This window comes from Xenopus laevis, chromosome 9_10S (assembly GCF_017654675.1).
Source record: "Xenopus laevis strain J_2021 chromosome 9_10S, Xenopus_laevis_v10.1, whole genome shotgun sequence".
Lineage (NCBI taxonomy): Eukaryota > Metazoa > Chordata > Amphibia > Anura > Pipidae > Xenopus > Xenopus laevis.
In genome coordinates this window covers 103361185-103380167 of record NC_054388.1, presented here as the reverse complement: position 1 = coordinate 103380167, position 18983 = coordinate 103361185, and the positions used below count along the sequence as shown (strand labels likewise).

General features: G+C 41.8%; 2 protein-coding genes across 3 annotated transcripts in view; one reads left to right on the top strand and one right to left on the bottom strand.

The window, feature by feature from the left end:
• Positions 1–18983, top strand: part of LOC121399188 (sodium/glucose cotransporter 5-like) — a 110345-nt gene that overhangs the window by 26446 nt on the left and 64916 nt on the right. For both annotated transcript variants that reach the window (XM_041579161.1, XM_041579160.1), the window contains exon 8: positions 14298–14503. In XM_041579161.1, coding sequence (XP_041435095.1) covers positions 14298–14503 — 206 coding nt within the window. The remainder of the gene's footprint in view (positions 1–14297; positions 14504–18983) is intronic.
• fam83g.S (family with sequence similarity 83 member G S homeolog) overlaps positions 16917–18983 on the bottom strand; it is a 33349-nt gene continuing 31282 nt past the window's right edge. The window contains exon 5 of the mRNA XM_018239293.2: positions 16917–17477. Coding sequence (XP_018094782.1) covers positions 17106–17477 — 372 coding nt within the window. The 3' untranslated portion in view covers positions 16917–17105. The remainder of the gene's footprint in view (positions 17478–18983) is intronic.

The following is an 18983-nucleotide window of genomic DNA, read 5'->3' as shown; positions in this document are numbered from 1 at the left end:
GAAACTGGGCCTAGCGACTTGGTGGTGTTGTTTGTTAAAGGTGGCCCTGAATGGAATAATACAGGTCTATAATCAGCAGCAACAATGATCTCTGAGTTCTCAGGAACAATATATTTATATATTTACTATATACCAGCGTTCCCCTTTCACTCGTCACTAGCGTCGATTTAGGAAGGGAAAGTTCATTTTTAACTGGTCTCTTTTGTGTCTACAAGGAACTAAAATGTAGGCCCGGGGTAATGCCACTTCTGTTAAATATTCACCATTTTCAGAAGAATTCCCGATAAAAGACACTAGTGTACAATAAACAAATACAGTTCTGGAGAAAACAATGGAGGGGAGTCACTGTACTGTGTACATTAGGGATGCACCGAATCCAGGATTCGGCCAGGACTCAGCCTTTTTCAGCAGGATTCAGCCGAATCCTTCTGCCCGGCCGAACCGAATTTGCATATGCTAGTTAATATCGCACAAAATTTTTTTCGTAAAATATTGTATGGTGGGAAAAGAGCCGACCGATAGATAGTCCAGAAGACTTGGACATTGGTCGGTTCGTCGATCGTGCTGGACGGAAAATTTTGATTGGGCCTTTGAAGGGACCCAAACATCGGCCATTGTTAGTGCTGAATCGTCAGATACAGGTAGAATTCTATTATTTCTATATGAATATCTGACCAGGGCCGGACTGGGAGTAAAAAGCAGTCCTGGCAAAAAAATCAAAGCAGCCCACACGAAATGCGTGCTGGTCTTTTTACTTACACACAAGCATATTTTATATATATATATATATAGAGAGAGAGAGAGAGACCCATACATTGGGTTAAAACTGCCTTTATTTGGTTAGTGACTTCTAATATCCTTATCATTTACAGTAGGAGTTACATTATCCCTTATAATACATGAGTGATACTCAGAGTTCCCTGTATAACTCAGCCTGTAGCCTTGTGTCTTTATATGGTCACAGAACAACCCCTCAGTGACTTCTAATATCCTTATCATTTACAGTAGGGGGTACATTATCCCTTATAATACATGAGTGATACTCAGAGTTCCCTGTATAACTCAGCCTGCAGCCTTGTGTCTTTATATGGTCACAGAACAACCCCTCAGTGACTTCTAATATCCTTATTATTTACAGTAGGGGGTACATTATCCCTTATAATACATGAGTGATACTCAGAGTTCCCTGTATAACTCAGCCTGTAGCCTTGTGTCTTTATATGGTCACAGAACAATCCCTCAGTGACTTCTAATATCCTTATCATTTACAGTAGGGGGTACATTATCCCTTATAATACATGAGTGATACTCAGAGTTCCCTGTATAACTCAGCCTGCAGTCTTGTGTCTTTATATGGTCACAGAACCCCTCAGTGACTTCTAATATCCTTATCATTTACAGTAGGGGGTACATTATCCCTTATAACACATGAGTGATACTCAGAGTTCCCTGTATAACTCAGCCTGCAGCCTTGTGCCTTTATATGGTACACTGTAGTGTATGTAGTTAAGTACAAATTCTCAGCCTTCAAAAGGGCACTCAAAATAATAAAAACAGCAGTACTTACATACTGCTGTTTCCATCTTCAGACTGTTGAGGCACTGCTGACCCGGCACTCTCCAATCCACAGGTCCACTTTAAGCACCAGCTCTGCTTTGCCCTAAAAAAATACCTCTCTCCAGCTTCCAGCTCTGCACTTTGTTTGTAAATAAACCTGCGTGTGGTGACGTCACGCAGGTGTCCTCACCCACAAATTGAAAGTTGCTGCAGTCCTGCCCCCCTCTGCTCTAATGTTACAATACACATAGCAGCAGGGCTGTTTTAAGCCCTTGGTGGGCCCTGGGCAAAGCTCATAACAGAAATAGCAGGATGGCACAAAGATTATTTCGTTTATACATACCCCCTGAATTTAATTGTGACGATGGGCCAGGCCAGAGGGACCACAGGGTGGCAAACCAAAAAAACATCTTTTTAAATATTTGTGCAGTCACTGACAGTGGGCCCCAAAATGAGTGGGCACTGTAAGAAGTGCCAGTCAGCTGTGGCAATAAACATTTTCTAACAGGGGACATTGCCTTCATACTTAGCCAGAGGGGGGGGGGGAGAGAGAGAGAGAAAGAAATAGACATAAAGATTTTTTGAGAGAAAGATGATAGACCAGGAAGAGGTTAGAGAAGGTGTGCATGAGGGTGCCTGGTTCAGCTAGCTTGGACCTGGTGGCGAATGTGGAAGCCGGTCACTCACTGTGTGCGACAGACTCATTGCGGTGTGGTCGGTGATTCCCTGATGGCTCTTGGCTCATGACGTGTATGTGCAGCGCAGGACCAGGCCAGCTTGGCGAGTGTTGTTATGTGGCAACGCGATGCGTCGGCTCCCTTTGGACTGTTTATGATAGCAGTGGAGGTGGGAGGAGGCTGCTAGAGTCAGCGTGCATGCCAGAGTGTGGGGGAGGAACCGGAGAAAGAGCAGAGAGATGACAGGAGGATTAGAAGATGCAGACTGCAGGTCGGTGGACTGCGCGTTCTAGTTCAGGGCAGGTATGCAACTCTGGTGGCTGTGATTAATAGCCAACAAGTGAAGTGCCGCACCGCATCTAATTAGACAGCGGGCGGCCCACTTAAACACAGGGCAGAGCGGCCTCTCAGGCATTTGCCCGAACGGACAGATTACCAGTCCGGGCCTGTATCTGACGATTCAGCTCTACACGTGTGTATTGAAATGAACGATCTGTACTGGAAAGATCTTTTCCAAGAAATATCGTAATTGTTATGTCTGTGGCCACCATTAGGGGCAGGGAGGGAAATCATTTTCCCCTTTCCACCCCTAATATGCAAATTAGGATTCAGATTCGGTATTCGGCTGAATCTTTCGCAAAGGATTCGGGAGTTCGGCCGAATCCAAAATAGTGTACATCATAACAATGTTCTGCATATTAAATACTCCTCTCCAGTGGACAGCCATATATATATATACATATACAGGTATGGGACCATCCGGAAACCTATTATCCAGATAATCAAATTTTTTTAAAAATGATTTCCTTTTTCTCTGTAAAAATATACCAGTACCTTGTATTTGATCTAAACTAAGATGTTTTCTTTTAGACTTAAAGGGGTGGTTCACCTTCAAACAACTAGTTATTTTCAGATAGATCACCAGAAATAAAGACTTTTTCCAATTACTTTCTATGTGTCACAGGTTTTCTAATATTGAAGTGTAAAGTGTCATTTTTCACCTTTTGAAGCAGTTCTGGGAGGGGGGGTCGCCGACCCTGTAAACTGTAAACAGAGATTCTGCTGAGCAGAATCTCTGGGTTTCATTACAGGCAGCTGTTAGAATTGATACAATAGTTGCTAATACTCCAGAGATACTGCTGAGAAATGGATCAACTAAATGTAGTAAATTGTAACAGTTTAGAGTCTGCACCTGAATTACTGAGCTGCCAGACTCAAACACCAGAGACACGAACATTCAACTTTAAACTTAGATTTTGGAAAAACAGAAAAAAATAAATAATGGAAAGTAATTGAAAAATGTCTTTATTTCTGGGGAACAATCTAAAAACAAGTGAATTGGAAAAAATGTTTGAAGGATCCACATTATGGAAAGATCTGTTATCCATAAAACACCACCCATACCTGTGCGCAGCCAGTGGCCCTCCAGATGTCCAGAAGCTGACAACTTCTGTACAGTTCAGTATATGTACAATCTGGCCGGGTGTCTATGACTGTTATACATTTTGTAGTACTGTTCCTTTAAATCAGTGTAGCCTAATCCCAAATTAAAGGGGTAGGTCACCTGGCATTTAACTTTATTATGTTAAATACTATGTTTTTTTTGTTTTTTTTAAGTTTTTGAATTATTTGGCTTCCTCTTTTGCCCCTGACCAGCTTACAGTATGGCTCTTACAAGTCAAGTCAAGTCGTTATTTATTATCGCCATTTGTACCAGGAATACATAGGAATTTCTTTTGCAGCCTAGCACAGTACAGTGAGACACATAATGATTTTAAAATATACGTGGGATACAGAGATACAGTATAAGATTAGTAGATGCATTATCTGTTTGGTATCTGCTTGACCACTTAGTTAGTTTGGGACTAGATGATTGGTTGGGTTAGATGATCCCTGAAGGTTTCTTCTTTCTTTTCCGTAGGACTCGTTTGCAATTAGCAGCTTTTGGAATGAAGCTATTGAATAGTCTTTCGCTTCTGGTTTTTATACTTTCAGGCCTCCTGTGCCTCAGTGAGTAGGTGGGCTTATGCCAAATGAATATGTCATGTCCTGGGTGACTCTGGACGCAGTAAAGGCTTTCATTTTGCTCTTGCATCTGGCTGTGTCTAGATCGGACAGTGATGGAAGTTTGGTGGAGATGATTCGTTCAGCAGTTTTTTCCACCCTCTGGAGAGAGGTTTTTTTCCTGCTGCGTGATGCTACCAAACCACACTGCTATGTTGCCAGTTAGAATGCTTTCAATCGCGGCTCTGTAGAAGGTGATTTGTGCAGACCTGTTGACTCCACACCTTTTGATGGGCTTTCCGGATTATGGCCTTGGTGTTGCCAGTCCATTTTAAAGAATTTGCAATGTGTCGACCTAGAAATTTGATGCTTTGAACCTGCTCTATTTTGATATTTTCCATTTGTAAGGGTTTGTGTTGGACTGGATGTTTTCTGAAATCTATGATCATCTCTTTTGTTTTTGCTGTGTTTAGGACCAGGTCTTGCTCTTTGCACAAGCTGTCTGTATCCAGTTTCATCATTATCTTGGATGAGGCCAAGCACAGTTGTGTCATCTGCAAACGTATAGACTTTGCAGTTGTTTATAGAAGATGAGCAGTCAAAGGTGTAGAGGGAGAAAAGCTTGGGGTGGAGACAGCATCCTTGTGGTGTACCTGTGCTGGTAAGAATTGTAGTAGACAATTCTCAATCTTAACGAATTGAGGTCGGTTAGTGAGGAAATCACAGAGGTGTTGAGGCAGAGTAAGAGTTTCAAGTTTGTTGAGGGTTTATGGTACTGAAAGCGGAACTGTAGTCTAGGAACAGCAGGCGTGCGTTAGTGTTAGGTTTTTCTAGGTGTAATAAAGTGCAGTGCTAGGGCAACTGCGTCTTCTGTAGATCTGTTTGGGTGATACGCAAATTGAAGTGGATCCAGAGAATTAGGAATAATGGAGTTGATATAATTAAGAACCATTTTTTCAAGGCGCTTCATAGCAACTGATGTTAATGCAATCAGTCTGTAGTCCTTTAGGCCTTCGATTGTAGACTTCTTTGGTACCGTATAATCATGGAGGTTTTAAAACAGAGGGGTATTATAATATAAGTATTATATAAGTCTGTTTGAGGGAAGCATTGAAAATGTCAGTGTAGGTTTCAGCCAGGAGATTTGCACATATTTTGAGGACTTTAGGAGAGACTCCATCAGGACCAGCCGCTTTTCGAGGGTTGACCCTTCTTCAGGATTCGAGGACATCTTGCTTGGAGACATGTATAATAGGGTCAGATTGTGTTGACTGATGATCTGCCAGCAGGTTAGTGAATGTAGTGTAAGATTTGCCCGATGGAGCCTTATTTTTGGTTTCAAAGCGAGCATAGAAGTTATTGAGGTCCTCCGGGAGGTTGGTATCCATGTGTGTATAACTTTTTGTGTTGCCTTTGTAGTTGGTGATGTTTTGAAAAGTTGACGCGGGTTACTCACAAAGTTCTTGTCTAGCTTGTTGGCAGTGGCGTAACTAGATGTTGCTGGGCCCCACAGCAAATTAATTTTAGGGCCCCCAACATATCCAGTGTTTGTCCTGTTTTACCAATATATGTTCAAATTGCTCATCAATGAGAGCCTCATGGGGCCCCCTGTACCTCCTGGGCCCCCCTGCAGCCACAGGGTCTGCTTCCTCTGTAGTTACGCCCCTGCTTGTTGGAGTATTCCTTTTTGGCTTTTTTGATGGCTTTTTCAAGTGCATACCAAGCAATCTTATACTGGGCAGGATCCTTCATTTTAAAAGCTGTGTTTCAGGCTACAGTTTTACTGTTACTTTTTTAATTACTATTATTACTACTATTACTTTTTAAAATCTTCCTATTTTGTCCTCCTATTAATATTCCTTTCTCTAGTTCAAACCACTGCCTGGTTATTTGGGTAAACCAGATGTTGAAATTAGAGACGCACCGAATCCATTATTTTTGGATTTGGCCGAACCCCCGAATCCTTTGCATAAGATTCCGCCAAATACCGAACCGAATCTGAATTTGCATATATTCGGTGCATCACTAGTTAAAATAGCAAACTTGAAAGCAGAAACCCAGCCAAAAAATTTTAAAAATGAAGACCAAGTGCAGATTGTTTCAGAATATCACTGGCTACAACATACTAAAATGTCATTTTAAGGTGTACTACTCCTTTTCCTAGTCTTAGGTTCTTCCTTGGGAGCCAATATATACTACATTATACTGAAGGGGGATTTATTAATATTAAGACCAGTATGTTAGGAATCACTATATGAACTGATTGTTGGATGTATTATATAAGCTAAAAACCTAGATGGACCCACAATGGGCTAAGACTAAAAAGTATATTCATTTCTTAAATAGTATCCCAACTGGGAAGTCATTGTCGAACACATAAAGGACAATGGAGCGGCAGTGATACAATATGAGTCCCATGAGTGTGACATTTCTCCTTGCCCAGGGCTTGTTTGTGTGCGTGTTTGTCTTACACAGTTACACGGGGCTTGTTTGTGTGCGTGTTTGTCTTACACAGTTACACGGGGCTTGTTTGTGTGCGTGTTTGTCTTACACAGTTACACGGGGCTTGTTTGTCTGCGTGTTTGTCTTACACAGTTACACGGGGCTTGTTTGTCTGCGTGTTTGTCTTACACAGTTACACTGGGCTTGTTTGTGTGCGTGTTTGTCTTACACAGTTACACGGGGCTTGTTTGTCTGCGTGTTTGTCTTACACAGTTACACTGGGCTTGTTTGTGTGCGTGTTTGTCTTACACAGTTACACGGGGCTTGTTTTTGTGCGTGTTTGTCTTACACAGTTACACGGGGCTTGTTTGTCTGCGTGTTTGTCTTACACAGTTACACTGGGCTTGTTTGTGTGCGTGTTTGTCTTACACAGTTACACGGGGCTTGTTTGTGTGCGTGTTTGTCTTACACAGTTACACGGGGCTTGTTTGTGTGCGTGTTTGTCTTACACAGTTACACGGGGCTTGTTTGTGTGCGTTTGTCTTACACAGTTACACTGGGCTTGTTTGTGTGCGTGTTTGTCTTACACAGTTACACGGGGCTTGTTTGTGTGCGTGTTTGTCTTACACAGTTACACGGGGCTTGTTTGTGTGCGTGTTTGTCTTACACAGTTACACGGGGCTTGTTTGTGTGCGTATTTGTCTTACACAGTTACACGGGGCTTGTTTGTGTGCGTGTTTGTCTTACACAGTTACACGGGGCTTGTTTGTGTGCGTGTTTGTCTTACACAGTTACACGGGGCTTGTTTGTCTGCGTGTTTGTCTTACACAGTTACACGGGGCTTGTTTGTGTGCGTGTTTGTCTTACACAGTTACACGGGGCTTGTTTGTGTGCGTGTTTGTCTTACACAGTTACACGGGGCTTGTTTGTGTGCGTGTTTGTCTTACACAGTTACACGGGGCTTGTTTGTCTGCGTGTTTGTCTTACACAGTTACACTGGGCTTGTTTGTGTGCGTGTTTGTCTTACACAGTTACACGGGGCTTGTTTGTGTGCGTGTCTGTCTTACACAGTTACACGGGGCTTGTTTGTGTGCGTGTTTGTCTTACACAGTTACACGGGGCTTGTTTGTCTGCGTGTTTGTCTTACACAGTTACACGGGGCTTGTTTGTGTGCGTGTTTGTCTTACACAGTTACACGGGGCTTGTTTGTCTGCGTGTTTGTCTTACACAGTTACACTGGGCTTGTTTGTGTGCGTGTTTGTCTTACACAGTTACACGGGGCTTGTTTGTCTGCGTGTTTGTCTTACACAGTTACACTGGGCTTGTTTGTGTGCGTGTTTGTCTTACACAGTTACACGGGGCTTGTTTGTGTGCGTGTTTGTCTTACACAGTTACACGGGCTTGTTTGTCTGCGTGTTTGTCTTACACAGTTACACGGGGCTTGTTTGTGTGCGTGTTTGTCTTACACAGGTTACACGGGGCTTGTTTGTCGTGCGTGTTTGTCTTACACAGTTACACTGGGCTTGTTTGTGTCTGCGTGTTTGTCTTACACAGTTACACGGGGCTTGTTTGTGTGTGTGTTTGTCTTACACAGTTACACGGGGCTTGTTTGTGTGCGTGTTGTCTTACACAGTTACACGGGCTTGTTTGTGTGCGTGTTTTGTCTTACACAGTTACACGGGGCTTGTTTGTGTGCGTGTTTGTCTTACACAGTTACACTGGGGCTTGTTTGTGTGCGTGTTTGTCTTACAGCAGTTACACTGGGGCTTGTTTGTGTGCGTGTTTGTCTTACACAGTTACACGGGGCTTGTTTGTGTGCGTGTTTGTCTTACACAGTTACACTGGGCTTTTTGTGTGCGTGTTTGTCTTACACAGTTACACTGGGCTTGGTGCGTGGTTTGTCTTACACTGTTACACTTGGGCTTGTATGTGTGCGTGTTTGTCTTACACAGTTTACCGGGGGTTGTTTGTGTGCGTGTTTGTCATTACACAGTTACACGGGGCTTTGTTTGTCTGCGTGTTTGTCTTACACCAGTTACACGGGGCTTGTTTGTCTGCGTGTTTTGTCTACACAGTTTACATCTGGGCTTGTTTGTGTGCGTGTTTTGTCTTACAGCAGTTACCCGGGCTTGTTTGTCTGCGTGTTTGTTCCTTACACAGGTTACAAACTGGGCTTGTTTGTGTGCGTGTTTGTCTTACCACAGTTACACGGGGCTAGTTTTTGTGCGTGTTTGTTCTTAACAGTTACACGGGGGCTTGTTTGTCTGCGTGTTTGTCTTACATCAGTTACACTGGGCTTTGTTTAGTTGTGCGTGTTTTGTGTGCTGTGTTTGTCTTACAGTTACACGGGCTTTGGCCTGGGCCTGGGAAACACCAGTACCAATTTTACATCTCGGAACAATTACATATAAGGCTTATCTTTGTATAACAAGTCACGCCAAGAATGTCACCCAAGGGCCTGCTGCTCCCAAACACACGCTGATTATTACATGACAGTCAGTTCTTAGCATTGTCACACCAAGGCTCCACTATAAAAGCGGCATTTACAGTCGCCCCACTAAGGGCTAATGGCAGTCAGGAAAATTACCAAAGTTCCACCAGCATTAAAGGAGAAGGAAAGTCGTCTTGCACTTGGGGGGTGCCAAATGTTAGGTACCCCAAGTGATTGTATTGACTGACCTGAAACCCCGTCTGGTGCTCCTATCAGCAGAAAACTGTACCCAGGTTATACCAGTGAGCACCACGGAACGATCCTCTTTCGTCTTCCGCCTTTTCACGCGGCTGCGCATGCACAGTAGAGCGAAAAGCTTAACTTTAAGGGGCAGATTTATCAAGGGTCCAATTTCAAATTTTTTAAAAACTTCGAAATTCGAATTCAAAAAGACCAACCGAAATTAAATCAAAGTTTTGTTTTGTTTTTGGCCGAATAGGTCAGTTTTCGATCAAATAGGTCCGTCTTCGATCGAATTAGAATTGTACGAATCGAATTAATAGCACATTCGAATCGTACGACTTCGATTTTTCAAAGTCCAATTAGGTTCTAGGAGGTCCCCCCCTTGGCTAAAACAGCAATTCGGCAGGTTTTAGATGGTGAATGGTCGAAGTCAAATTTTTAAAGAGACCGTACATGATTAATTCAAATTTTTTTCAAATTCAAATCGAATTTGGACTATTCGAAGTACAAAAAAAATTAGCTCGAAATTCGAATTCTTTTAATTAAAATTTTCACTTCGACCTTTGATAAATCTGGCCCTAACTAAAAAGTCGTCTATTTCATTCAACTTCGCATGAGTTTGCCCCGGGAGATTTGAAGCAAGTAGAATCCAGAAGAAGATCGCTCCGTGGTGCTCACTGGTATAACCCCAGGCCGGTGCAGTTTTCTGCTCATCAGCCTGGGGTTTCAGGTAAGTCAATACAATCACTTGGGGTGCCTAACATTTGGCACCCCCAAGTGCATGAAGCCTTTCCTTCTCCTTCAAATGGGTAAGTCACTAAGGGGCAGATTTATCAAAAGTCAAAGTAAAAATTCAAACTAAAAAAATTTGAATTTCAAACTAATTTTTGTGTACTTCAACTAGGGAATAGTCCAAATTAAATTCGAATTTGAAAAAAAAAAATCAAAAATTAGATTTTTGAAATTTATCATGAACTGTCTCCTTAAAAATTAGACTGCGACCATTCCCCATCTAAAACCTGCCGAATTGCTGTATTAGCCAATGGGGGACCTCCTAGAACCTATTTCGAGTCAATTGGTGGAAAAATTTCAAATCGTACGCATTTGAATGCATTATCACTTAGATTCTTACGTTTCGAATTCGATCGAAAACTGACCCATTCGGGCAAAAAAAACAAAAAACTTTGATTCAATTTTGGTTGGTCTTTTTGAATTCGAATTTCGAAGTTTTTCAAGTTTGAAATTCGACCCTTGATAAATCTGCCCCTTGCTTTCAGCAAATTTTTAGAATAACTTTCAGTATGTTATAAAATGGCTAATTCTAAGCAACTTTTCAGTTGGTCATCATTCATTCTTTCTGATTATTTGCCTTCTTCTTCTGACTCTTTCCAGCTTTCAAATGGGAGGGGGGGGGTCGCTGACCCCATCTTAAAAACAAATGCTCTATAAGGCTAAAAATTCATTATGACTTTTTATTACTCATCTTTTCTATTCAGGCCTCTACTATTCATATTCCAGTATCTCATTCAAATCAGTGCATGGTTGCTAGGGGAATTTGGACCCTAGAAACCAGATTGCTGAAATTGCAAACTGGAGAGCTGCTCAATAAAAAGCTAAAAAAAAAAAAAAATGAAAACCAATTGCAAATTCTCTCAGAATATCACTCTCTACATCATACTTATAGTTAATTTAAACAGGCCTGGGGCACCAGGGCCCACTGGGATTTCTCAATGTGTCTCCGCTGGCCCAGTCTGACCCTAAATAAAATCTAAATTTTTATTGCTTTGGGCCTTGATCTAAAACTGCCTCCAATTCCCAATGAGGTTGTTTCTTGTATTGGATGGTAGGATTCAGTTTAACAATTGTACATGTTCCGGTGCCCTCCAGGCTGACTCAATTAGATTGGCTGGCTGCTAATACAGGTGGAAGAACCAATCACAATGATCCAATAAAGGGCAGACTTACCGGTCCGTACAGGTTTCACTGAGTTGGTTATATTTTATAAAGAGCTAAAGCAAATTCTTCAGCCAAGGCAAGCTATATGGAAGCTCCTATGCACAAGTATAAATGCAAATGCGCAAACGATGCTGTTGCCTATTGAAAAGAGAATATAAATGAGCCCCAACGATGACATTTGTTCCCTCTTATTGTACAGCACTGGCAGGTTCACAAAAGAAAACACTAGTGGAAGGCAAACCGGTTTAAATATTGCATTTATTCCAAACAGCTTCAACATTATTTACACAGTACAAAAATAGTAGTCGCTGCTTTTTTATTGGTTGTCTAAAGAGCTGGAATGTCAGGATGAAGGTTGGGTAGGTTTGGGGTAGGATGAAGGAAACACTCTCTGTTGTATTTTTGCCTCTTGAGCCTCCAAAGAAAACCTGCGTCTCTTGTCTGCCCATGAAGAGGGCGAACACCATATTAATACTCTCAATTCACGTTAAGAGGATTACAGCTTTAAAATGGTAGTTGACTATAAAGGGGAAGTAAAGTGTAAAATAGAATAAGGCTAGAAATGCTGTATTTTGTATACTTAACATAAACATGAACTTACTGCACCACAAGCCTAATCAAACAAATGATTTATGCTTTCAAAGTAACTTGTAACTTTGTTATACATCTTTGCAAGACCAAGACTGTGCACATGCTCAGTGTGGGCTGGGCTGCTTACGGATCGTCATAAATTATCAAAACAAGTCAAATAATATCTGCCAGAAGCCGATACAACAAGACTGATTAATAATCAGAATATGCAGACTGCACTGGGTCCTGTGTTGTCATGTAATCTAATGTGGATTTTATAGTTTTTGTATTGTTTAATATAAACTTTCTCCAACTCTGCAGAACCAGTGGCTGCAGCAAAATAATCCTCCAAATAGAATCCCAGTTTATCTGTTTAAAGGAACAATAACGTCAAAAACTGAAAGTGGTTTAAAGTAATGAAAATATAATGCAGTGTTGCCCTGCACTGGTAAAACTGGTGTGTTTGCTTCAGAAACACTACTATAGTTCATATAAATAAGCTGCTGTGTAGCAATGGGGGCAGCCATTCAAAGGAGAAAAGGCTCAGGTTACACAGCAGATAAGCTCTGTCTGTCTAATGGTGTTATCAGTTATCCATTAATTAACCTGTGCCATATAGCCGTTTTTCAATTTCCGACATTGCTCCACAGCAGCTTGTTTATATGAACTATAGTAGTGTTTCTGAAGAAAACAGATCAGTTTTACTAGTGCAGGGCAACAGTACATGATATTCTCATTACTTTAAAACACTTACATTTTTTGGTGTTACTGTTCCTTTAAATCTGGCTCCGTGATCTTTGTCCCTGCAGCTGGAGTTGGAAACAGTAAAGGGGATGTAAAGGCAAAAATAAAATCCAATACAAATCTCTACACAGTCGCCGGCTGCTCTACAGGGAAACAAACAAAGCTGCTTGAGTTCTGCATGGCTGGGAAGTAAGGCGGGGGCTCCCCCTGCTGTTCATAAGTATGATTGTTTCCCTGCAGAGCAGTTAGGGACCGTCTGACAATTCCTATCCACAGCAGTAAATGAAGGGAGAATTTCACTGCATACAGTCAGGTTTCTTATAAAAACTGAACACATTATTTAATTAAAGTATATTGGAGATAGGTTTCTTTTTCATTAAAGAAAGTAAAAATGGGATTTTATTTATTTGCCTTTACATGCCCTTTAAGTTAAAATGTAGTATATTACAGAATAGCCAATTCCTAGCAAGGGGTCTTCATTCTTATTTTTTTTATAGTTTTTTAGAATGATTTGGGGAACATAATTAGCCTTGCGGGTTCCAACAGTAACTAAAGGGTACATTAGCTTCTCTAAACTACCAGCTGCCCTTATTTAGGTGACTGTTAAAGAGTCACTTTACCTTTTTGCCACTTTTTTGATTTTAAATAGTTCACCCCAAATAATGACAGTTTGCAATTGCCTTCTTTATTCTATTTCTTGCTGGTTTTCTAAAATGTAACTTTGAAACATGAATTTGTTTCCCAGTAGCGGCTCAGTAAGGCGGAGTCTCCATCTCTCTAAACGGTTATGAAGTGATGGACTGACTTTATACGTTTCCCAGCAGCTTTAGCGCCTACTGAGCATGCTCCATGAGCTTTACTGGCTCTCACAGAGCAATCTGATTTCTCAGCAGCAGCAGCTTCGGTCCCTACTGAGCATGCTCAACCTGGCACAGAGACATTTAAGACATGTATAACCTATAAGTAAGCCAATGGCAGCATTTTCAAACAGCATTGTTGAGATGATAGTGTTCCCGTGCATAATGAAGCATAGTAACATAGGTTGAAAAAAGACACACATCTATCAAGTTTAACCTTTTAAGTCTACATATAACCTGCCTAACTGCCAGTTGATCCAGAGGAAGGCAAAAAAAAACCCATCTGAAGCCTCCCCAATTTGCCTCAGAGGGGAAAAAATTCTTTCCTGACTCCAAAATGGCAATGGGACCAGTCCCTGGATCAACTTGTACTATGAGCTATCTCCCATATCCCTGTATTCCCTCACTTGCTAAACACCATCCAACCCCTTCTTAAAGCTATCTAATGTATCAGCCTGTACCACTGATTCAGGGAGACAATTCCACATCTTCACAGCTCTCACTGTAACAAATCCCTTCCCAATATTGAGCCGGAACCTCCTTTCATTCTATAGGGAAGTATTTACCCTGTAGATTCAGCCTAGGTGGAAACAGTGCCCCCTTCTGTATCAGTATGCCATTACAAGGATTATCCTTCAGGCAGTGAGCATGAAGTCCTGCAACCTATGCCTTACAACTGCTATTTCAATGAGAGACAATGACAAGCAAGTGCTTAGAAGAGGGAGTTGCCATTTTGCAGGCACCACTGTAAAACATTATATACACACTCATCAGCTTACGTTTTACAAAATATGTCTTTATACGTTTTTTTTACAGCATTTAACACAATAGGAGGGTACCAAAACCTGGAGGAGGCTTATGCCAAAGCCATTCCATCTCAGATCGTGCCCAACACCACGTGCCACCTTCCTCGCCATGACGCCATGCACCTTTTCCGAGACCCTGTCTCTGGTGATCTCCCGTGGACCGGCATGACATTTGGGCTGACTATCCTTGCTGCTTGGTACTGGTGCACGGACCAGGTAAGGATGACTGCAGAGAATCATAATTTTATTTATAACACCGTACAACCATTATACACTCAAAGGATTCTCAGATCCGGACAGAGTTTGGAATCTTGGGTACCCAGAGGGGGACAACGTTTAAGAAATGTCTAACCCACTACCCTCCAGCCACAACTCCCAGTAGAGCCATAACAACAGCCTTCAGCTGTAAAGCTGCTGGTTGGACGTCATGATTATTTTATTTAGACCCATGGCAGACAAGTTGGTTTGGTTGCCAAAAAAATATTAAAGGGGTAGTTCACCTTTAAGTAAACTTTTAGTATGTTACAGAATGGCTTATTCTAAGCAACTTTACAACTGGACTTTTTTTTATAGTTTTGAAATTATTTGCCCTTTTCTTCTGACTCTTTCCAGCTTTCAAAGGGGGGTCACTGACCCACCTGAAAACCAGCTGCTCTTTAAGGCTACACATTTATTGTTATTGCTAAATATGAGGATATTAGAAGTCACCTAGGAGTTCCATGACCTGTATTCGGCCTCGTCTTTTTATATGCTCATGAAACTCCTCGGTAACTTATAATATCCTTATATTTTATTTTTCTTCTTTGCAGAAACGGAACTAGAGGGGGACAGGCCCTGGCGCAGGACACGCAGCCGGGCCCCCGCCCCCTTCCGTACACCCGGAACTGGCCCGAGAATATGCGCCGCGAAGGGGCGCACGGACTGCCGGGGGCCCTGAGGGGGTGCGGGCCCTGGCCCGCTCGCACCCCCTGCTCCCCCGGTAGTTCCGCCCCTGCTTCTTTGTATTCAGGCTTCTCCTATTCATATTTCAGTCAAATCCCTGCATGGTTGCTAGGGGAATTTAGACCTGTCAGGCTGTAATTGCAAATTGGCGAGCTGCTGAATTAAAAGCAAAATAATTCAAAACCTGAAAATAATAAAAAAAATTGCAAATAGTCTCAGAATATAAATCTACATCATACTATAAATTTTTTTAAAGATCGACAACCCCCTTAATCTGGTGCCTAAATTGACACTTTGATAGTAACATTTTCCAAACTGCCAGGTATGCTGTTCTCCTAAAAAATAATCATTTTTTTTGCTTTTATCTGCATTTCTCGTTGGGTGTCCAGGGCAAATTCCCTCACTTCTCTACCTTAAAACTGGTCCTGCAGCTGGAGAGCTGATGTTTGCCGAGTCCATAGAGGAGCCATAGACATCATAATGCAACTCATTCTTGCACCTTCCCTCGTTCCAGCAAACTGTTCCATGCCAAAAATTTTCCAAAAAGAGAGCAAAATAATGATTTTTTTTTGTTTTGTTTTTTTGCCAGGGAAAGGCAACCTAAAGTTAAAGTACACGCTGCTGCTATACCAAAGTCATTTATTTTTCATACATTAAAATAACTCATATTATACACAAGGGCCTCTGGGAACAGACTCAAATGTAAGTGCAAATTTGCTCTTAGGAGACTTTTGGGACGGGGCCACAATCACGATGGCAGTATTTCAGTCTCTACATCTACTGAAGGACAATTGCGAGCTCTAAACCCAATGTATGGACTCCCTGCACAATACTGTAATACATGTACTTTAGTTTCCCCTTAACACCAATTACTAATATACAGTACATTATTGACTGTACAGATCCAGGTTGCACATTTTACATTCTCATAAATATTACAAGTAAAAAAAAGCTAAAATTTACAAACACCATAATAATAGAACCCCAGTCTTGTTGGAGTCAGTCCAATGCGATTAAAGGAGGCAGCTCCAACATGCACAGCTTCTATAAAGATAGTGACTAGTGGACTAGTGGGAAGCTGCTTTGTGCAGCCCTGTCATATCAGTAGAGCCTGCTCTTTTATTGGTAGAAAAATTCACATGATCCAAGGACAGGCAGGTCCTGAAAAAAACAACTCCCTCTCCCATCATCCCACTTGCATAGGTTAAACCTAGAGCCTATTTCTGGTCGGAGATGAGTAAGAAGCCTTTCTAGGTAGGACAATGGAGCTTCTATAAATGACCTGTTTCAAGTACGACAGTAGTGCTGAGCTTATGTAACATACCCTGGACTGCCCAAAGCCTATTTACACATAGGAATAGACATTTATTTTGAGACACCTGTATGGAGAGAAACCTTAGCAGCACATTGTTCTCCAGGAGACGAATGGAAAAGAAAAAAAAAAATGGCGTTACCCAAGTATTGGGTATATTCTCATATAATACACAAAAGCCATGAATATCTTGTAAATTATATCGTTATAAACGGTGAGTTCTGATGTCATCAGTTATAAACGGTGAGTTCTGATGTCATTTCTGTCACATGACTCACTGAAACTTGTGTATTATAATAAATAAAGTACCCCCAGTTGCAAAATATGAGGATATTAGAAGTCACCTCGGAGTTCCATGACCTGTATTCGGCCTCATGTTTTTATATGGTCATGAAACTCCTCGGTAACTTATAATATCCTTATATTTTACAATAGGGGGTACTTTATTCACTATATACATTCATCTGTGCATTTTTGTGGTCCGGAACAAAAAAAACCTGGACATGGACTGAGAAAGATCAGCTCATTTTGTAATAGGAAGATACCAAGGTGCCCAAAATAAACTCAGTGGTCCTTGTGTTCTAGATGCCCCTGACCTCTCCTCCTCGAGTCCAGATTAGAAGCTCCGATTTTGGTCTTGAGATGCTTCGCCTGAGCTAGCTTAGAAAAAGGGATTCCAAATGGAGTGGTTGGGTTCTCGGCAGGCACTGGGTTTGATGTTTGAGGACTGGCTTGATTGGCAGCAGGTTTCGGGCCCCAGAACCCATGCCTCACTGCCAGTCCTTCAGGCTTTCTGATTTGAGGGTACCCTCGGAGAACCCCTGTGCTTTCTTTTCTTCCCCTGGCTCTTGCTGGGTTTTTGGCCTGGTGATGGATCGGCAACCTTTCATGGCTTGGGGATGGGCCATTAGTGCCAAATGGATAAACGGGTTTCTCCTTTGGGATTGGAAAGAAAAGAAGAAGGGTCTGTTAGAGGGACAAACATTTTCATTGCATTAAATAAACGCTGAGGTTATAGCTTTTAAACTGCATATTTCCTGGAACATGGCAGCCTTCCATACAGTCATGTGATCTCACCAGCTCACGTGTATGACAATCAGGGCCACCGTTAGTGGGGGAATTCATTAAAGGAACACTGGCTTTGAGGCCATAGGGAGCAACAACAAAGCAGTAGGCAAACACTCCTAAGTCGCCCGAAGTTTCCTTGTGAGGCAACTTCGGGCGACTTTGGAAAACAAATCGCTCAGACAGCCATCCCGCTGGCGATTTTCATTTTAGCCAGTGGGAAGGCAGTTCGGGGAGATTAGTCGCCGGGCGACTAATCTCCCCGAATCTGCCTGTGTGCCCTGACCCTTACACTGAATATTTGTATTTATCCATAGCAGCGGAGGCAGCCATGATTGCTCTCCCGAGGACATTTTTTTCATGACATTAACCCCCCACACTAAAGAAGACAACCCCGAAACTTACTTGAAAGGTGAATTATTAGGGGAAAATGGCACGTCTGCTCGCCTTTACTAAGGACAATATAAGACATGACAGACACTCAGCAAAACGGTTTTATTTATAGGTTTCAAAATCCCTTCTTGTTTTAAATAATGTCCCTTTAAGCTGTACTTTTCTTCACACCATACTACGAGTAAAGAAAAACAAAAGCTTTCAGGCCCACGCCCTGTCTCAAGTGCTCGTAAACAAGCGTGAGTAGGTATAACCTCTGTAGCTCAAATTTTAACCTCTTACAACCCATATAATACAACTCCTACCTCTTCTTTCAGGCACCACTTCCCTTAGTGCCCTACTCCGTGTCGACTTCTTATGTACTTTTATAACGTTTCTGAGCACTGACAGAACCAAAGATATTTCATATTTTCTGCACATTAAGGCTATTGACACGCCAGGCTTTATCTCTGCTCATGTAGAAACACCAGAAATCACCCATGTAGGTACCGGATATTGAGCACTGAATTACCTAACCCCAGACATGCCAGTAACCCAACTGTATAAAAATGGATTCAGAGCCTTGAAGTAACACCCTGTAAAGCCATTGTAGAAAATAGATTCAGAGCACTGAATTATCCCCCGAAACAACAGTAAGTCAACTCTATAAAATGGATTCAAAGTCTTGAATTAACCCCAGACATGACAGTAAGGCCATTGTAGAATACGGATTCAGAGCATGGAATTAACCTCAGGCATGCCAGAAAGACAACTTTTCAAAAAGGATTCAAAGCCTTTAATTAACACAGACATGTCAGTAAAGCCATTGTAGAAAATAGATTCTGAGCGCTGAATTATTCCCAGAAACAACAGTAAGTCAACTCTATAAAATGGATTCAAAGCCTTGAATTAACTCCAGACATGCCAGTAAGGCCATTGTAAAAAATAGATTCAGAGCACTGAAATATTCCCAGAAACAACAATAAGTCAACTCTATAAAATGGA